The sequence below is a fragment of the Xyrauchen texanus genome, chromosome 2, assembly GCF_025860055.1.
Source record: "Xyrauchen texanus isolate HMW12.3.18 chromosome 2, RBS_HiC_50CHRs, whole genome shotgun sequence".
NCBI lineage: Eukaryota > Metazoa > Chordata > Actinopteri > Cypriniformes > Catostomidae > Xyrauchen > Xyrauchen texanus.
In genome coordinates, this window is record NC_068277.1 from 38,210,321 (window position 1) to 38,226,599 (window position 16,279).

General features: G+C 38.8%; 1 protein-coding gene across 3 annotated transcripts in view; it reads right to left on the bottom strand.

Moving 5' to 3' along the window:
* The window catches only part of ambra1a (autophagy/beclin-1 regulator 1a), a 92,818-nt gene that overhangs the window by 29,331 nt on the left and 47,208 nt on the right, over nucleotides 1–16,279 (bottom strand). For all 3 annotated transcript variants that reach the window (XM_052153782.1, XM_052153772.1, XM_052153790.1), the window contains exons 13-14: nucleotides 10,169–10,357; nucleotides 5,675–5,829 (exon numbers count right to left, since the gene is read on the bottom strand). In XM_052153782.1, coding sequence (XP_052009742.1) covers nucleotides 5,675–5,829; nucleotides 10,169–10,357 — 344 coding nt within the window. The remainder of the gene's footprint in view (nucleotides 1–5,674; nucleotides 5,830–10,168; nucleotides 10,358–16,279) is intronic.

Sequence of the window (16,279 nt, forward strand, 5' to 3'; positions counted from 1 at the left end):
CAAACAGAAAAGCACAGAAAAGCAGAAAAAACACATAACGAAAACTCTAACCACAGTGCCAAAAGTGTCGTTGCTATGGTTAAAACTCAAATCAGGCATACTGTGGGGGCAATGCTATGGCAAATGTATGTGGTGGTAATATGCATTTTGAATCCACCTATCTACCTTTGTCCTGGATTTTGAATTGTCCCATGATTCCCCATGAAGACTGCCCGAGTGTATAACATTCACATTGTTTTACATTCCATTAGCAGATAGTAGCCTAGTAGAAGTGAAAGTGTTTGTAGAAATTTGCTTAATTTACAAGTGCTTAATCAAACACTACTAGAAATTTTTTTTGTTCAATTTGTCCAGTGTTGCAAAAACATTATGACCACTCACAGGTGAAGTGAATAACGTAGATCATCTCCTGACAAGGCCACATGTCAAGCTCTGGGTTGATTGACAGAGCAGTGTAAGGGCTTCGAGTCTTCTCTCAGCACCCTAACCTTGGGACATCCTCCTGCTCCCGACATGCTACCTCCTGCTCACCCCGGGGAAAGACCGCCTTCCCCGACTTAAGATAGGCCCCAGCCGCTTTACGTCCTATGTGAGAGACAAAGTGAGAGAGAAGGCCTCGGCTGCTGGGCTTCCTCGGCTCCCATACTAGGCATGTAGCACCTTTTTCCCCCTCTGGGGTGCGGGAAACCTAAGGTTTGTATGCAATAAAAATAAAAAAGTTGGGGGCGTTGGGGAGGGCTACGTGCAGCCGGCACAGGCACCTCTAGCAAGCAATAGCCTGCTGTGCACCTGTTTCGACAGTCACGTAACACGGTCAGTGCGTGGTGCTTTTTTATGGACCCCTTGTGTCACTTCATTCGACACAACATCGAGTGAGTGACAGAAGGGGAACGTTATGGTTACTGTCGTAAACTCTGTTCCCCGAGGTAGGGAACGAGACGTTGTGTCCCTCCTGCCATAGCACTAGACCTAGCACTGTAAATGGCTTCCACTAATGCTTCATTTTCGACTCCTCAGTGCAATATCCTAACTGGCATTCGCTGCCCCGCTTCCCTTTATACCCGTATGTCCGGGGCGGGGCATGCAAATTCTGTAATAAAAGATTTTGCTTCAAAACTGTACCTAAATACGTGTGATATTATTTTCAATAAGCCATGAGAATAATATCACTCCAATAAGTAAATTAATCATAACTCCCTTATTAAAGCTTATACCTTACAGTAGAAATTGTGAGCGGATACGTTGTATTACGTTATTATTATTATTCAGACAAATAATCTAGTTATTTGTCATTTATCTAATTTATAATGGTTGTCGAACGAGACTAATTCCATTATACATTTCATTACCTAATAATGTATAATAAGGACAGTTTAATTTAGTTCATAGCTCACATATTTCGAGACCCTAAATTCCCTTCTAAATGTTGCATACCAAATATCCTACATAGGCAAAATATTAGCCTCAGTCATCATGAGTGAAAGGTGAAAGTGAATGGTGACTGAGGGTAACATTCAGCTAAACATTCCAAGGAAGAAAGAAAGTTAAATGGGTTTGTAACAACATAAAGGTGAGCAAATTGTCATTATTGGGTGAACTATCCCTTTAAATGTAAGTCATAGCAAGTGATGCAGACATTTTTTTCTATTCATTTCTACATAAATGTGTTCTACATAAATATTTATTAGATCATCTTTATTTTTCTAGCACATGTCAAACCTGAGATCATATTTAAGGTTATCTTAATTCAAATGGTTCTAGTAAGTAGTGTGTGTGTACCTTCTACAATGGTTTTTAATGAGACGAGAAGAGGAAAATATGCAACACATCCACACTAATACGTTTTCAATTTGCTTTTGCGTTTACGCCACTAATACACACTGGAACCGTTTCATCGAAAATGAAGATTTTCGAAAACACTCTATAGTTCCAAACACTAACAATTGTTCTAACTCCCTTCAAGACCATCACGGCTTCTGATTAACACAAATACATTATAAGAACCCACCGAGGTGAGCGGCCTAATTAAGAGGAAACAGTATATTTACATCATTTACTAGGCTCAGCATGAAACACAGAGATTTTAGGGGAAAGCATTGATGAATTCACAGCAAAAGCCCATGAAAATGGACTCTGGCTCACTGCACGGCCTTTCAGCATCCTCGGAGAGAGATTTGGTGTTGTGGTATGTTGAGAGACAAGGACAAAAACGAAGCTCTTCTGCTCCACTGCTCTCAAATTAATCCATGTTCAGATCCCTACCATGAACACACAGCTTACGAAAACAAATATTTCCATTTATGCCCTTCGCTCCACACAAATACAATGTTTTTCCCACTTCTCTCTCTCTCTCTCTCTCTCTCTCTCAATCTATTTCTAAGAGAGAGTATCTAGGTCAGGCTCCTACTCAAAGGCTTTTCTAAACTCCAGGCTCCCCCCTCTGCTGTAGAGAGCACAGCGAGCTGATCTACATAGGACAGACCACCAGTAATAACCAAATTTCAAAATAATCAAACTTTATGAAAGCAATTGCTAAAGTGAAATAAACTGTTTGTGTGGCCTGTCTGGAGTTTTAAGTTTGAAAGTGCTTCTGAAAGTATATTTTAAATTAAAAAAGAAAATGTATATTTCTATGATGCAATTATGTTTATTTAGAAAATTAGTTTTTTGTTGTTGTTAAGTTTCAATATTTTTTTTTCTCAAAAGGTAAATGCTTTTGCCTTTTTAAATGTATTATAAGGTATGTTTTATTACAGTGAATAACTGACAGGAAAGTAGAAAGAAAGAGAGGCGGAATGGGCATAATGTAGGCCAGATTCAAACCTGGATTTATGTGAGCACAATGGTTCTCTGTTACGAGGCAATACCTACTAAGCCACAGTTCTGACCAATGATTAATTAGATGTATGATAATTATTGGTTTTCAGTGGCATAGTGTGTTTCATTTTAAGGAGGTGTTTCTTTTCTCATAAGGCAAAGTAATGCATTTCAACCCTCTTCAGACACGTTGGAAAAAATAATCACTAATGTCTAGTAAATCTCAATTTATATGATGTCACGAAAGTGCATTTTTAAAACTATACAAGATTTTGCGACTTATAATAAAGATAGAATTGCACAAATAACATTTAAGTGCTACTATATCAGTAAAAGTACTATGTTAAAACAAAACATTAGGTTTATGGGGCAGGGCTTTGCACAGGTTTTCACCAAACCCCTGAATAGATGCTGCAAGAGCCTATTTGTTAAAGTCTTCAATATTTACAGTGTTTGTTGAGGTTAAAATATTTTATTGCCCTTTTAATATTTAGGTTAGGTTCAACTTTATTGTCCCTTTATGGGAAATACAGCTGTGGCCAAAAATATTGTCACCTTTGGCATATATGAGAAAAGAAGTCTGTGAAAATATATATCCTTATTGTTTAACCTTTTGGTCTTTCATTCAAATTATATATTAAAAAAAAAAAAATCGATCCTCAAATAGATAAACAATTGTTTTATCAAAAAACTAATAATTTTTCTCAAATATATGTGTGTCACAATTATTGGTACCATTGTATTCAATACATTGCACAACCTCCCTTTGCTAAGATAACAGATCTGAGTCTTCTCCTATAATGCCCAATGAGTTTGGAGGAACACATGGCAATCTGATCTGATCTGATGATCCGAGACCATTCCTCCATACAGAATCTCTACAGATCCTTCAAATTCAGAGGTCAATGCTGGTGGACTCTCCTATTAAGTTCACCCTACAGGTTTTCTATGGAGTTCAGGTCAGGGAACTGGGATGTCCATGGCAGAACCTTGATTTTGATGTCAGTGAACTATTTTTGTGTTGATTTTGATGTGTTTTGGATCACTGTCCCGCTGGAATATCCAACCACAGCCCATTTTAAGCTTTCTGGCAGAGGCAGCCAGGTTTAGATTTTTTATTTCTTGGTATTTGATAGAGTCCGTGATGCCATGTATCCAAACAAGATGTCCAGGACCTCTGGCATAAAAACAGCCTCACGATATTAAAGATCCACCACCAGATTTAACCGTGGGCACGAGGTACTTTCCATATGGCTACCTCTCTGTGTGTGACGCTTGAGTTTGTTGTTGGATGAGAGCAGAGGCTTTTTTCTTGAAACCCTCCCAAACAACTTGTTGTGAAGTATGTGATGTTTGATTGTCGTTTTGGAAACTTTCTGACCCCAAGACCCAACTAATTCCTGCAATTCTCCAATTCTCCTCCTTGAAGAATTTTTGAACCATCTTACTCACTGTGCATGGAGACAATATATACACTCACCCTCTTCCAGGCTGATTCTTAAGATCTCCAGTTGATTGGAACTTGATAATTATTGCCCTGATGGTGGAAATGGGCATTTTCAATGCTTTAGCTATTTTCTTATAGCCACTTCCCATTTTGTGAAGCTCAACAACCTTTTGCTGCACATCATAACTTTATTCTTTGGTCTTACCCATTGTGATGGATGACTCAATCAAATAGAATTTGGCTACATCTTATTTATATCCCTGTGAAACAGGAAGTCATGGCTGAACAATTTCATGTTCCTAGTCCCCCAGGTGCACAAAAACATTTAAAATATGAATGGGAATATACTTCAGAAATATTTTACTCATAATAATTTCTAGGGGTGCCAATAATTGTGGCCAACATGTTTTGGAGAAAAATATTTATTTATTTATGAGATTTAAATAAATAAATCTCATCTGTATAATTCTTAAAACTATATGGTATAGCGTTTAAGATATTAACTGATACACACACAAATACTTTTTTATAGCAATTACCCTTACATAGAGGGACACTTTAACGTCTCCCTGATAATTTTTATTTATATATTTACATATTTATTACACTTACTAGATTTTATTATATGTTTATATGCATAATTGGTACGATTTCCAATTATTTGCACTGCGTTTACATTGATATGAATAACAAGCACTAAAATTGTACTGTCTCTTTAAGAGTAGCGGTCTGGCAGCTGCGTGGACAAGTGTTTACGGTTGGGTGCACATTATTGAGAGAGAAGATGCACGGTTGTTTTTACCTCATCCGTGCAATGTGTGATTAGAATTTAAGTTTCTTTTAACATTTTGACCAACAACTAACTGATAAATAACAAAAAGGATATTAAAAGAGACATTATGAAATGAAAATGGAGTGGGTGGATCTCATCTAAACAGAATTAATCAAAGCAAACTTTACTCGCTTAATGTGTATTGACAAAATGTGCACAAATAATTATTGTACAAGTTCTCAAATTCAAATCTAAAAGCTCTCAAGATTTGCAACACTTTTTTTTACCTTCCAACAGATGTCAAACCAGCGTGTTACACTGGTCTGTAGTCATACTGTAAAACGGAGAATGTTGTTAAAGAGTCAACGTCGTTAAATGCAATGTAACTATGGCATATCATGTTTCAGCTAAAGCGATGGTGGCACCGTGATCCACGACATTTCAGCGATCCACTGCAGCTCACCCATGTCACGCTCAAGGGACACCATGCAGTTAAGGATTTCTGTGCTTGACTACATCTTCACTATTACACAACTCAATCATTGGTTAGTGAAATCTGAATATTTACTAGCCAATGGCTAATAACTGATATATTTTAGTCACAGAGTGGAATTTGATTGCATATGCAAGTGACTCACCCTCATGGACGTCTCTCCACCGTGGGGCTGCTGCAGTCTGAAGACCTGTGCCACCATGTGATCACTGATCTGGTGCAGCAGGATACGGCGAGACGCCAGACCTACCATGACATAACGACCCATCGGAGAGAAGCTGACAGAGATGGCATTTGGACCTGTGACAAACACACAATTACCACACACAGGAGTTAGTTCCAGCTGCAACATGGCAAACAGAGACAGGCATGAGGCATGGCTATCTAATACTTTCAGACAAGAGCTAAACTGAAACATTGCTCTCAAAGCTACTGCCTAAGCCAATCTATAAATTTACAATCTACAAAAAATACCACAATTATGTTAAATGATAACTTGATAAGGCTGGGGTATAATATTGCATTTATATTACTCAGAATGGTGCCACAACCAAAAAACATCTAGTGAGCAACAGTTCTGTGGATGGAAACACCTTGTTGATGAGCGGTCATAAAGGCTACGGTAACTCAGATAACTATTCTGTAGTGAGCAGAATAGCATCCAAGAATACACAACACGTCGAACCTTGAGGCGGAACAGCAGACCACATCAGGCACTTTATTAGGACCATAAAATGTTACTAATAGCATTCTCAGTGAGTTTACATATAAAAAACGACTAAACGGGAAACACTTACATTTAAATAAAGTTATAAAAATCCAGATAATATGTTTTGTATCCTCTTTAATCTAATGTTCATTTTGTCAGTTTTTAATTGCTACAAATGTTACAACTGAAGCTTTCAGACCAACCAATCTGTTAAGGCACGAAATTAGCTAAATTCAAGTCAAGTCAAGTGGTTTTTATTGTCGTTTCAACCATATACAGTTAGTACAGTACACAGCAAAACGAGACAACGTTCCTCCAGGACCATGGTGCTACATAAAAACAACAAAAGGACCAACACAGGACCACATGAGACAACACAACGAAATAAAATACCTATATAAACTACCTATATATACCTATATAAAGTGCACATGCAAACATGTGCAAAGTACGGGACAGTACAACAAATTACTGACAATGAACAGGACAATAGACACAGTGCAGCGCCGACCAGTACTCAGTAGTGCAAAAAGATGACAGTTTCTAAAAACGTAAACATAACATACTATGAGACAGTGTTCTATGCACATAGCAGTTATTGAGGTAGCAGACAGTTATAAAGTGACAGTTATTAAAGTGCAACTCAGGACACGTGTTTGTGTGTGTCAAACCAGTCTCTGAGTATTGAGGAGTCTGATGGCTTGGGGGAAGAAGCTGTTACACAGTCTGGCCGTGAGGGCCCGAATGCTTCGGTACCTCTTGCCAGGAGGGTAAAGATTTTGTGTGAGGGGTGTGTGGGGTCATCCACAATGCTGGTTGCTTTGCGGATACAGTGTTTTTTGTAAATGTCTTTGATGGAGGGAACAGAGACCCCAATGATCTTCTCAGCTGTTCACACCTAAACTTGCATAAGCTATAATTACAGCTAATATTGTTCGGTTTCAATCCTACTGACCGCCAGAGGCAGTATAAACACTACTGGATTATCGCAGCGCCAGCCAGATAGGTCGAGAGAATATACCAACAAAGTCACATAGTGACGTATGCTGAGCCCTGGGGGTTATAAACCACAGCCGCTCAGCACTCTGCCTCTTTCGCTTCAGATAGGTTGTTTACCTAAGTGATATATTGCGCTGTCAAGTGCAGCTTACAAGAGCAGCGAGATATCATCCTCACAAGCTGTGTCAGTGTGCATCTAAGCCACTTCAACCGATTTGAAGTGTTTTTAGCCGCATTTTGGTGAGTATTCATTCCTTTTTGTCGGTAAAACTCTGTGCCTCTCGGTGCTATCCAGTGGCAGGTGTTTTCCGCGCTAAATGTTAACGGTCTGCCGCTGACATTTTCATCATTCATTCAGTTGTTCTGAACTTTTTTCCTCGTACTTATGTGATACTCTGCGCCCCTTGGTTCAATCCATCGGCCATTTTAGATATTTATTTATCTTTTTCGTGAGATATTTCTTGACATTACCTGTCTGTTCACCCGCAGGAATTATATAATTATTATTTTCCTGTATTCTGCTTCGTTATGATCATTCTGCTTGAATTAAACCTTACAGTTCAATCCGAAGGTGTTATTAGCGAGTATCTATGGCTCACAGCTCGATTTCCACTGGTTTCCCACTGACTTGTAAGCTGTGCCCTAATAATCTCCTCCAGGACGACGGTCATAACATCTGCCCGTCGTGTTTGGGTGTTTAACATCTGAGAGAGGCTCTCACGGACCCGTGACTGCACTGCAGTCTTTTACCTATGTTGGAACGGCAGCTCCGTCTTGCTGAGTTAGACCCCAATTTGACGGTGAAACTCGGGCAGTTGGATGTAGCCCCTTCTCGCACTCAGAAGCGCAGGGCGTCTGCGGCAGCCGGCGCTCCCCTCTCATCTAAGAGAAGGGCCACATCGCGAAGTGATGAACATCCGTGTGTGGAGGAAAATTCACTCTCTAAGACTGTTTCTGTACTTTCTTCAGAGATGGAGGAGCTGAAACGCCTGTCACATCTGCTACACCTGTGAAGATGACACAGGAGAATGAGAATGTTCTGAATCGTGGAACTGGGGAAGAGTCGCTTGATTCCCCTCGTTTTTCACATCATTCTGACTTGGATGTGCTTTCTACGATTGCTTCTGATTCTTTTTTTCATGATCATGAGAATGCTGTGGATGTTGCGGCGCAACCATCACCTCAGGATGTTTTCGCTGGTTTTCCAGCAATGGAGGGGTCGAGTGGGGGGACAGTTCAGTCATCTGGACAGGCCCAGCCCTCTTCTGATGATACTTTGGCTGTGTTTCGAATGGCTCTTGCTCGTCTAGGACTTGATGAGTCACCTGTCCAATCTGCCCAAACCAATGTCTTTTTCAGGCAGGCCACAGCTGCGACTTCTTTTGCCATGCCACCATGTAAAGATTTTGTGGCAGAGTTTTGAAATGCCCTCACAGGTTCTGGTCTGCCTAAACGGCACTCAAAGATTGCTCGGACGTTAGCATGTATGGCTGAAGCAGATTCCATCGGGGTGAGTCGTGCTCCAGAAACAGAGCAGCCTGTTGCAGCTTTGGTGGTGTATCCTGACAAGGCTCTACGAGGGAATGTGCGATGTCCCAGTGCGCAATGTGGTCGCACAGATTCATTACTAAAAAAGGCATACGAGTCTGTTGCTTACATAACTCGTGCAGAAAACACAATCTGTTAGTTACTACTTACACTAGAACCAGCAAATGTTGATCCCTCAATTTCACGGTTTCTGCAAACAGCTCTTTTGGCAATGGGCCATGTAACCCGCAAGCTGGGTAGTCTTGCAGCCACGCTTCTGGCAGCCCGCTGCCAACTGTGGCTTGCCCAAGCACTGCTACCTGAGGACTGCAAGAAAACCTTGAGAGTTCTTCCATTCGTTCCCAGGCATCTTTTTGGTCCTAATGTTCCAGAACTGTTGGAAAAGAGGGTAAAGCTGTCTGAGGCCACTCGTCAACTGACGCAGGTACAGTGCAACAATACCTTTACGATGCCAGCAGTTCAGACCCGACATCGCTATGCCACACCGGAGAAATATTTCCGCAAGCACGCTACACCTCAGTCACAGCCCCCTCAAAGTCCTCAGGCTACTGAGAATGCTAAAGTTTTTTGGCCACCTCATCGACATTTGCCAGGAGGACCCCGTCAGCGCCCCCCCGCGACCACTAAAAGTCACACACATAAAGCCTGAGACACTCAGGCCGGCGGTCGATCATTTTTCAATAGAACAGATAGAGTACTGGAGGAACAACAGTTTGCAACTAGATCCCACCAGACATCGACTGATTGTAATTTCTCACTGTTGCTTACGGGCGTTGAGGTGGTGGAGGCAGGTGGAGATGTTGAAGACAGCAGTGCCCCTGGGTGTTGTTCCCTCTCGACGGGAGTTGGTCAGGACCAATGCTCCCCTCACACATCATAAAACCAAATTTAATTTCGTAGCCATTTAACTTTAAAAATCAGCCTTGCTTGACCTGTATAGGAGTGAGGGAGCGAGAAACTGCTGGTGATGTCAGCAGCAAATAAAAATGTTTAGAATTGAAGATCTTGGTTGATTGCTCTCAATAATCTCTGGTTAGTGGATGGCAAGAATAATAGTTCCATGAGACCTACACAGACCAGCCCAGAGAGTGAGAACAGCATTTCAAATCACTTTAATATGGGTTTTAAATGGGCACTACCTAATTAAAGCCGCCTTTAAAAGAGTTCCATCACTGCTGTCTGTTCAGCCAATTAGAGGACAGTGAGAGAGCACAATGCGAACAGCCATGTTCCCTTGGTTTCTATTTAATTAAGTTCAAGCTAAAAATTATTTTAGCTCTAATGGTTCAGTCAATTTTTGAAACCCAAGCTGAAATGGGGAGGCAAGTAATGATTGCAAAGCAACATTTACACACATGTAGTTCCTGCCTTAGGGTCACTCACCAAATCTCGTGGTGTAGAGCATCTCTCCCAGGTTGTGTGGAGCAAGAGAGTACACAGCCAACATCCCCTCATCAGGGAAACCCCTTTGACTGCTTGGAATGAACACAGCCAGCAGTTGTCCGTCTGCTGAGATGTCACAGCTCGCGTCATTGTAGATCTTACAGTTGGGCACCAACACGTTTACAGACGCTGAAACAGAAATAAGACACAAGAGTCAAAATTATCAAACGCGTCACATCTTTTAGATTGGAGTGATAAATAACTAATAGTTAAACTTTATAATAAGCTAACACAATAGTTAACATTAGATAGCAATGAACAATAATCAAGGATGCTATAAAAAGGACTAAGACTAAATAAAAAAACAGATGACAAAATTAACACTATTATTTAGTTGCCAGGTCATTAGGAGTGTATTAATGCAAAGCCAACGTTTACGTGTATTTAACATCACTTCTTTGATCAGTATGGTACCACCTCCGCCTCATTTTGAGCTTGTTCACTTCTAAACGTTGACCAACATTGTTTTTCAGAAGATATAAGCCTTTAAAATCTGCAGTCTCTCTCTAGACCCAGGCAAAATCCTGATATCACATAGAGGTTAAGCAACTTTGTCCAGTCTGGGGTTGCACAGTATACCGGTCCTAACAAAATAACGCAATACCAAAAATTTTAAATGGTACGATATCATCTTGTTGCAAATTCCGGTACCATATTACAGTAAGTTTCTATAGTTAATAAGAATTATAATGCAAACAGTATCACAAAAACAAATTAACAGAATATCAGCAGGCTATGAAGTGTAAATACTGGGAAAGCTCTGTTGTGCAGCATTTTCTTTGAACAAAAATAAAACAAAATAAAATAAATTTTTGTTGACAATTAATTATATTTTTATTTGATATAAAACTTTATATATTCATTTGATTAAATACTGTTTAGATGATAACATAACTAAAACATAGAATCCAGAAAAATAAAACAGAAAATGCAGAATTTGTAATTTTCTGTGTGATTTGCATAAGTATCGATACCAAGGTACCAGGGCTGGTATTGTATTGTGCTATCAGAGCAACCCTAGTTCAATCAAATGCTTTTTAGAGCAAGAACGCACCCTGCCCCTAAATCTGATGAGCGTATATGGCAGTGTTCTCACCTGCACTGACGATACCTTTGCAGGGCACTTCGAAGAAAGCACAATCAGAGTTGTTGCAAACAGAATTGGCAATAAAAATTACTTTAAAAGTGAGTTGTGAACGATCGTTTACAGCCCTCTGAAGCTCTCGCCATGGAGTGTAATGTCTTTAAAGTGTATATGGCATAGCGATGACGCCACTGCGGGAGATGAATGCAAAGAGAGGTTTTTTGGAAGCATGAGTAAGTGTTCTTAATTCTTTATGCAAATGTATTTTTATTTAAAACATTGATATATTGTGATCTTTCCTCGATTGTTTCTCATTTATCTCCATTGACTTGCATAACGGCTTCAGCCTCGTACTAAGCAATGGGGACTTTAATGTAAAAATATACTAATAATAACAATATATAATTAACATTCAAAGTTGTATAATGTATTATTAGTAGAGCTGGGTATCGCAAACCACCTCATGATACATATTTTAAGAATCAATATATTGCTGTACATCACAATATCATAATTGCAGTGAAGGAGACTCAGCATGTCTGTGAGAGAAATAATTAATCATACAGGTTCAGTTTCAATCTCTCTTGTGCCTCACAGAAGCTGCTCTGACTGCACTAAGAAATGGCGTCCCAGAGTTTGCGCTTATTTAGACAACCTGCTTATTCATTATGGAACTACAGGACATGATGTGAATACAGAAAAAAGTGAATAACAATATCAATAAAGTGATGTAAATTATTGTTACAAAAATGTTGTGCACCATTCAGAATTGAATGAAGAATGCCAGTTCAACTCCTGAATTTGGACTGAATTTGAATTGAGGTAGCAAAAAGGATGTAGAATTGCAATTCGAATTTGAATCAAGGAAGTAGAAATAAAATATAATGAAATTCAAAAAATTCATATTGCTTTATAGTTTGCTTCAAGACACCATTAAGGTCCTGCATTAATTTCCATTAAATATATGTTTGTGTGTATATATATATATATATATATATATATATATATATATATATATATATATATATATATATATATATATATATAGATGCTCAGAATATTGAACAGTTTAGAACCATGTAAATAAAGGAAGCAATTTTCATCAGACTACTGTAAGTTGACAGAGTTTAAGAAATCTTCTGAAAGTTGCTTAATTTAAATCTGTATTTATTAAACATGTAAAATCAAATTGTAATATGTACAGCTAATATGTAAAATCATGGCATGTTGTCATTTCAAGTTCAGTTAATTTACTTGAAAAGAAGTAGATGCATTCAACTTATATTAATTTTGCATTGCTTTTTAAGTTCAACAAACATGACTTGTTACAGTATTAATAAGGATAAATATAATTCAATTTAGTAATGTTTAAAATGCCACCTATAGAAATTTGTATTTAATTTATTTCTCTATTTTTATGAATTTGGTGGAAGAATTTTGATGGCCATGTTAATTTTATTTATTTAATTATTTTTAAAGAGAAATGTTAGGTCTATAAGCTAAAAAATCTTCCTTTTAGGGAATAAATAGGCATACTCGGTTCAAATTAATTGCATAATTATGTCACAAAATGTGTCTTGGACTAATGAAATTGTGTAGTGTGTCTGTGCTGAATATTTTTTTTAATTGCAGTTCAGTAAATCCATCTTCCTTAGGGGCGTGGCCAATTCAATTAAAATTCCAACTCATGCTTTGAAAGAGTTCATTCTGAAATTCTGAAACCACCCGGAGTCATAACATTGACACAAACTTTGCACTTTATAGCCCCTGTTATGTGCAATTGAAATACCTCTGAAGCACAGCAATTAACTGTCACAAAAACGTTGTCTTCAGTGCTTTTCTTGTGGAGTTAAAAGCGGCACTTGACGCTGACACTGACAAAAAAAACATTTTAATCGACTAAAAGCACTAACTTAAATATATATTTATGTAAATATAAAACAGAAGGTGGAATGCCATATGTATCACAAAGTGTTATGAGATCATCATCAACAAAGTCAGATAGAAGACAGAGATGCAGGAGAGGGGGGATGTCTGTTTTTTCCCTTCCCATTTCAGCAGGCCACATAAACCACTCACATATAATAAACACATATAGCACTACCAGTCTGCTCAGCAGGAGACAGAGAGAGAACCATGATGTTTCAGCTCTGGAAACAACGTCAACTGCTAAATTAATTTAGATTTTCTGTTATGCACATAGCATAATCCTTTACTGTTTCCATGGCAATTTGCATCCCAATGAAGCCATTTCTCAACAAACAGAATGGTAGTAACATTCAGAACATAGACACAATAATGTTCACCCAGCCCTATTACAACACCAGTGTGTGTGAGCTGAGGCAGTTAAGTCAAAACAATGGTTTAGTTAAAAGTAACTTAATAAAATCGTTAGAAAAAAAAATAACAGAACCATAATGTGCTGCTCTGGTATTATGGATCAACGTCTGTCAAAGTGCAGAGGTCTCTGAATAAAGCGCCAGTGCGTGTGTGCGTGGGAGGTGTAATAAGCCCTTTTGTGATTTAAAAATCAGCGTGTGATTAAAGTGTTCATCATTTCGCTGGAGAGAGTGTGTGTGTGTGTGTGTGTGTGTGTGTGTGTGTGTGTGTGTGTGTGTGTGTGTGTGTGTGCATGTGACTCTGGGATAAATTGTAAGGGCAGAAGCTAAACAAGAGCAGGTGAGTTTTGGCAGGTGATTGCAAGTTATTATGCACATTTACAAAGATGGATTTGTTTTACTCATCCAGTGTGTTTGCATGTCTGTGTGCATGTGTTCACAGAGGAAGGTCAAGAGTGTTTGTGAGGAGAGAAGAGAAGAGAATAGAAGAGGAGAGGAGATTTAAGCAGGAGTGTGTTAATTAAACAGGACAGTAATGTAGTGCTGTGATTTGGCTGCTGCCCTGCAGGACCTGTATTTCACAATTCTATTAAACACATCCATCCATCACCACTCACACACTTGCTGTATTCATCGCAGGCCAACAGCAGCAGGGAGGGAGTAAGAGGCAAATTGGTTCTTGATACAGAAACAATACATTTGTCAACGGAGTCATTTGTTGTTCTGAATGTGTTTGTACCTGTATGCCAGTCTATGAGTGTGTACGGGTGTACCTTCAATAGGGATCCCACAAGTTTTGACCAATGAATTTACATGATGTTTTCCTTTGTTCACCCAAAATAATTTCATTAGAGATTGCACTCATTAAGAGCAATTTCTGGCTCATCAAATAAGAAGTTCTTCCATCACTGTCCAGAAATAAATGGTTAAACATGTTTATTTACATTCAAGATTAATACCCAAATATAATCTAACCTGTAGCCCACTGTAATGAAGACTAACTGAAATTAATGCTCCTCCCTTATGACATAAACAGCAATTAAAGCTAAGGGTCAGAGGGGCAGGTTGTGTAACGTGAAGAGTCTGCCCACATTGCTGAAGATGGATAAGTGGCTCATGGCTTTAGCAGACAGAACTCCCAATTGGACATGAGTAATGAATTTGCCGGGGTAAAGTGATGGCTATTCCGGTTACGCTCCGAGGGAAGTCTTGACCATCAGCGTGTAAGCCAAAAGTGCATTTTAATCATCTATTTCTAGAGACACATGGGTGTAGGAGTGGTCCTTTAGAAGACATCAGGCTTGTTGCTAATGCTGAGTAATAAACGGAGCACTAAGGACTCCAGTTGCTGTGGACCGAGAGCATTCTGTACAGCTGAAAATAAATCAGCCCTTTAAAGACATATTTACACTGGATCTGTTCCACTGGCCCAGCCAATGAGCCAGGACCAGTTTGGTCCTAAATTGCTCACTTTGATTACACTCTTAGCAAAGCCACTATCTCTGTATAAAACTACAGCACAAAGTAGAAATTAGTGACCGGGATTTCCTGGGCATGACCTTTGCAGAACAGCTTTGGAAACATGTCTGAGGCAGTAGAGGGGTGAGCTACATCCGCCTCTCATGAGAGACAAGATGAGCAGGAATGGGAAAGAGGGATGAGAAAAAGCTGAGTGGATTAACATGTCTCTGGAAAACAACTATCCAGAATAACCCAGTTTCAAGGACAAATACAGAATCCAAAACATTCATGAAGGCACAAACACATTTCTCTCATACTCACACAAGAGCCATTCAAAGGAGAATTACAGACGAAAAACTTAACTTTAGAAAAAATGCTTTTGGACAACCAAAAGACACTTGATGTCAGTTGAAGTGGCTATAATATCACAGCACACAAACAATAGAGAAAGAAACACAGGTAAATACAAGTTAATGGCAGAGAAATGTAAAATTAGTTGTTAGGCATCGGCCACCAATATGGTAAGACAACAAACTTGATTCAACACTAAAGAATGATGCAGTGGGAGAGGTATGGCGAATATGAAATTAATATGGATTTGTGTACTGTACTGTTAATGTGGCGTTTCACACACGACAAGCAAAGGGAAAACATTGTGAGCTGTGAAACAGTCCTTATTATCGTTCATGGCTGCAACTTCAAGTCGCCACCTGACCTAGGCATCTCAGTAATTACACAAGTTAAAAGATATGGTGTTTTCCAATATCTCCCGATTAAACAACATTAACAGTAGTAGCACACAAAGAGTCCATAAGCATGTGCTCATTATCTACTTTCCTTTCATCTCTTACCATCATGAGAGAACGTGTATTCTTCTCATCAAAGTTCAAGCAGCAACAAGTGAAAAATTAACTATTAATACAATCACCAAATAAATGAAAAGGCAGGGAAGGAATTCATAAATTTTATAATTCTTTATACAATATTAAGATACCATAATATAATGTATTAATTATAATGCAAATATTAAAAAAAAGAAATACAATATGGAAGGAATAATAATAATTATATAAAATCATGACAATGAATCAATAACCAAAATGTCACATTAAGTTTAATTGCACCTACGGGTTATCAGTTTGTCTTCAGTTTGACACTAAGCTTAAT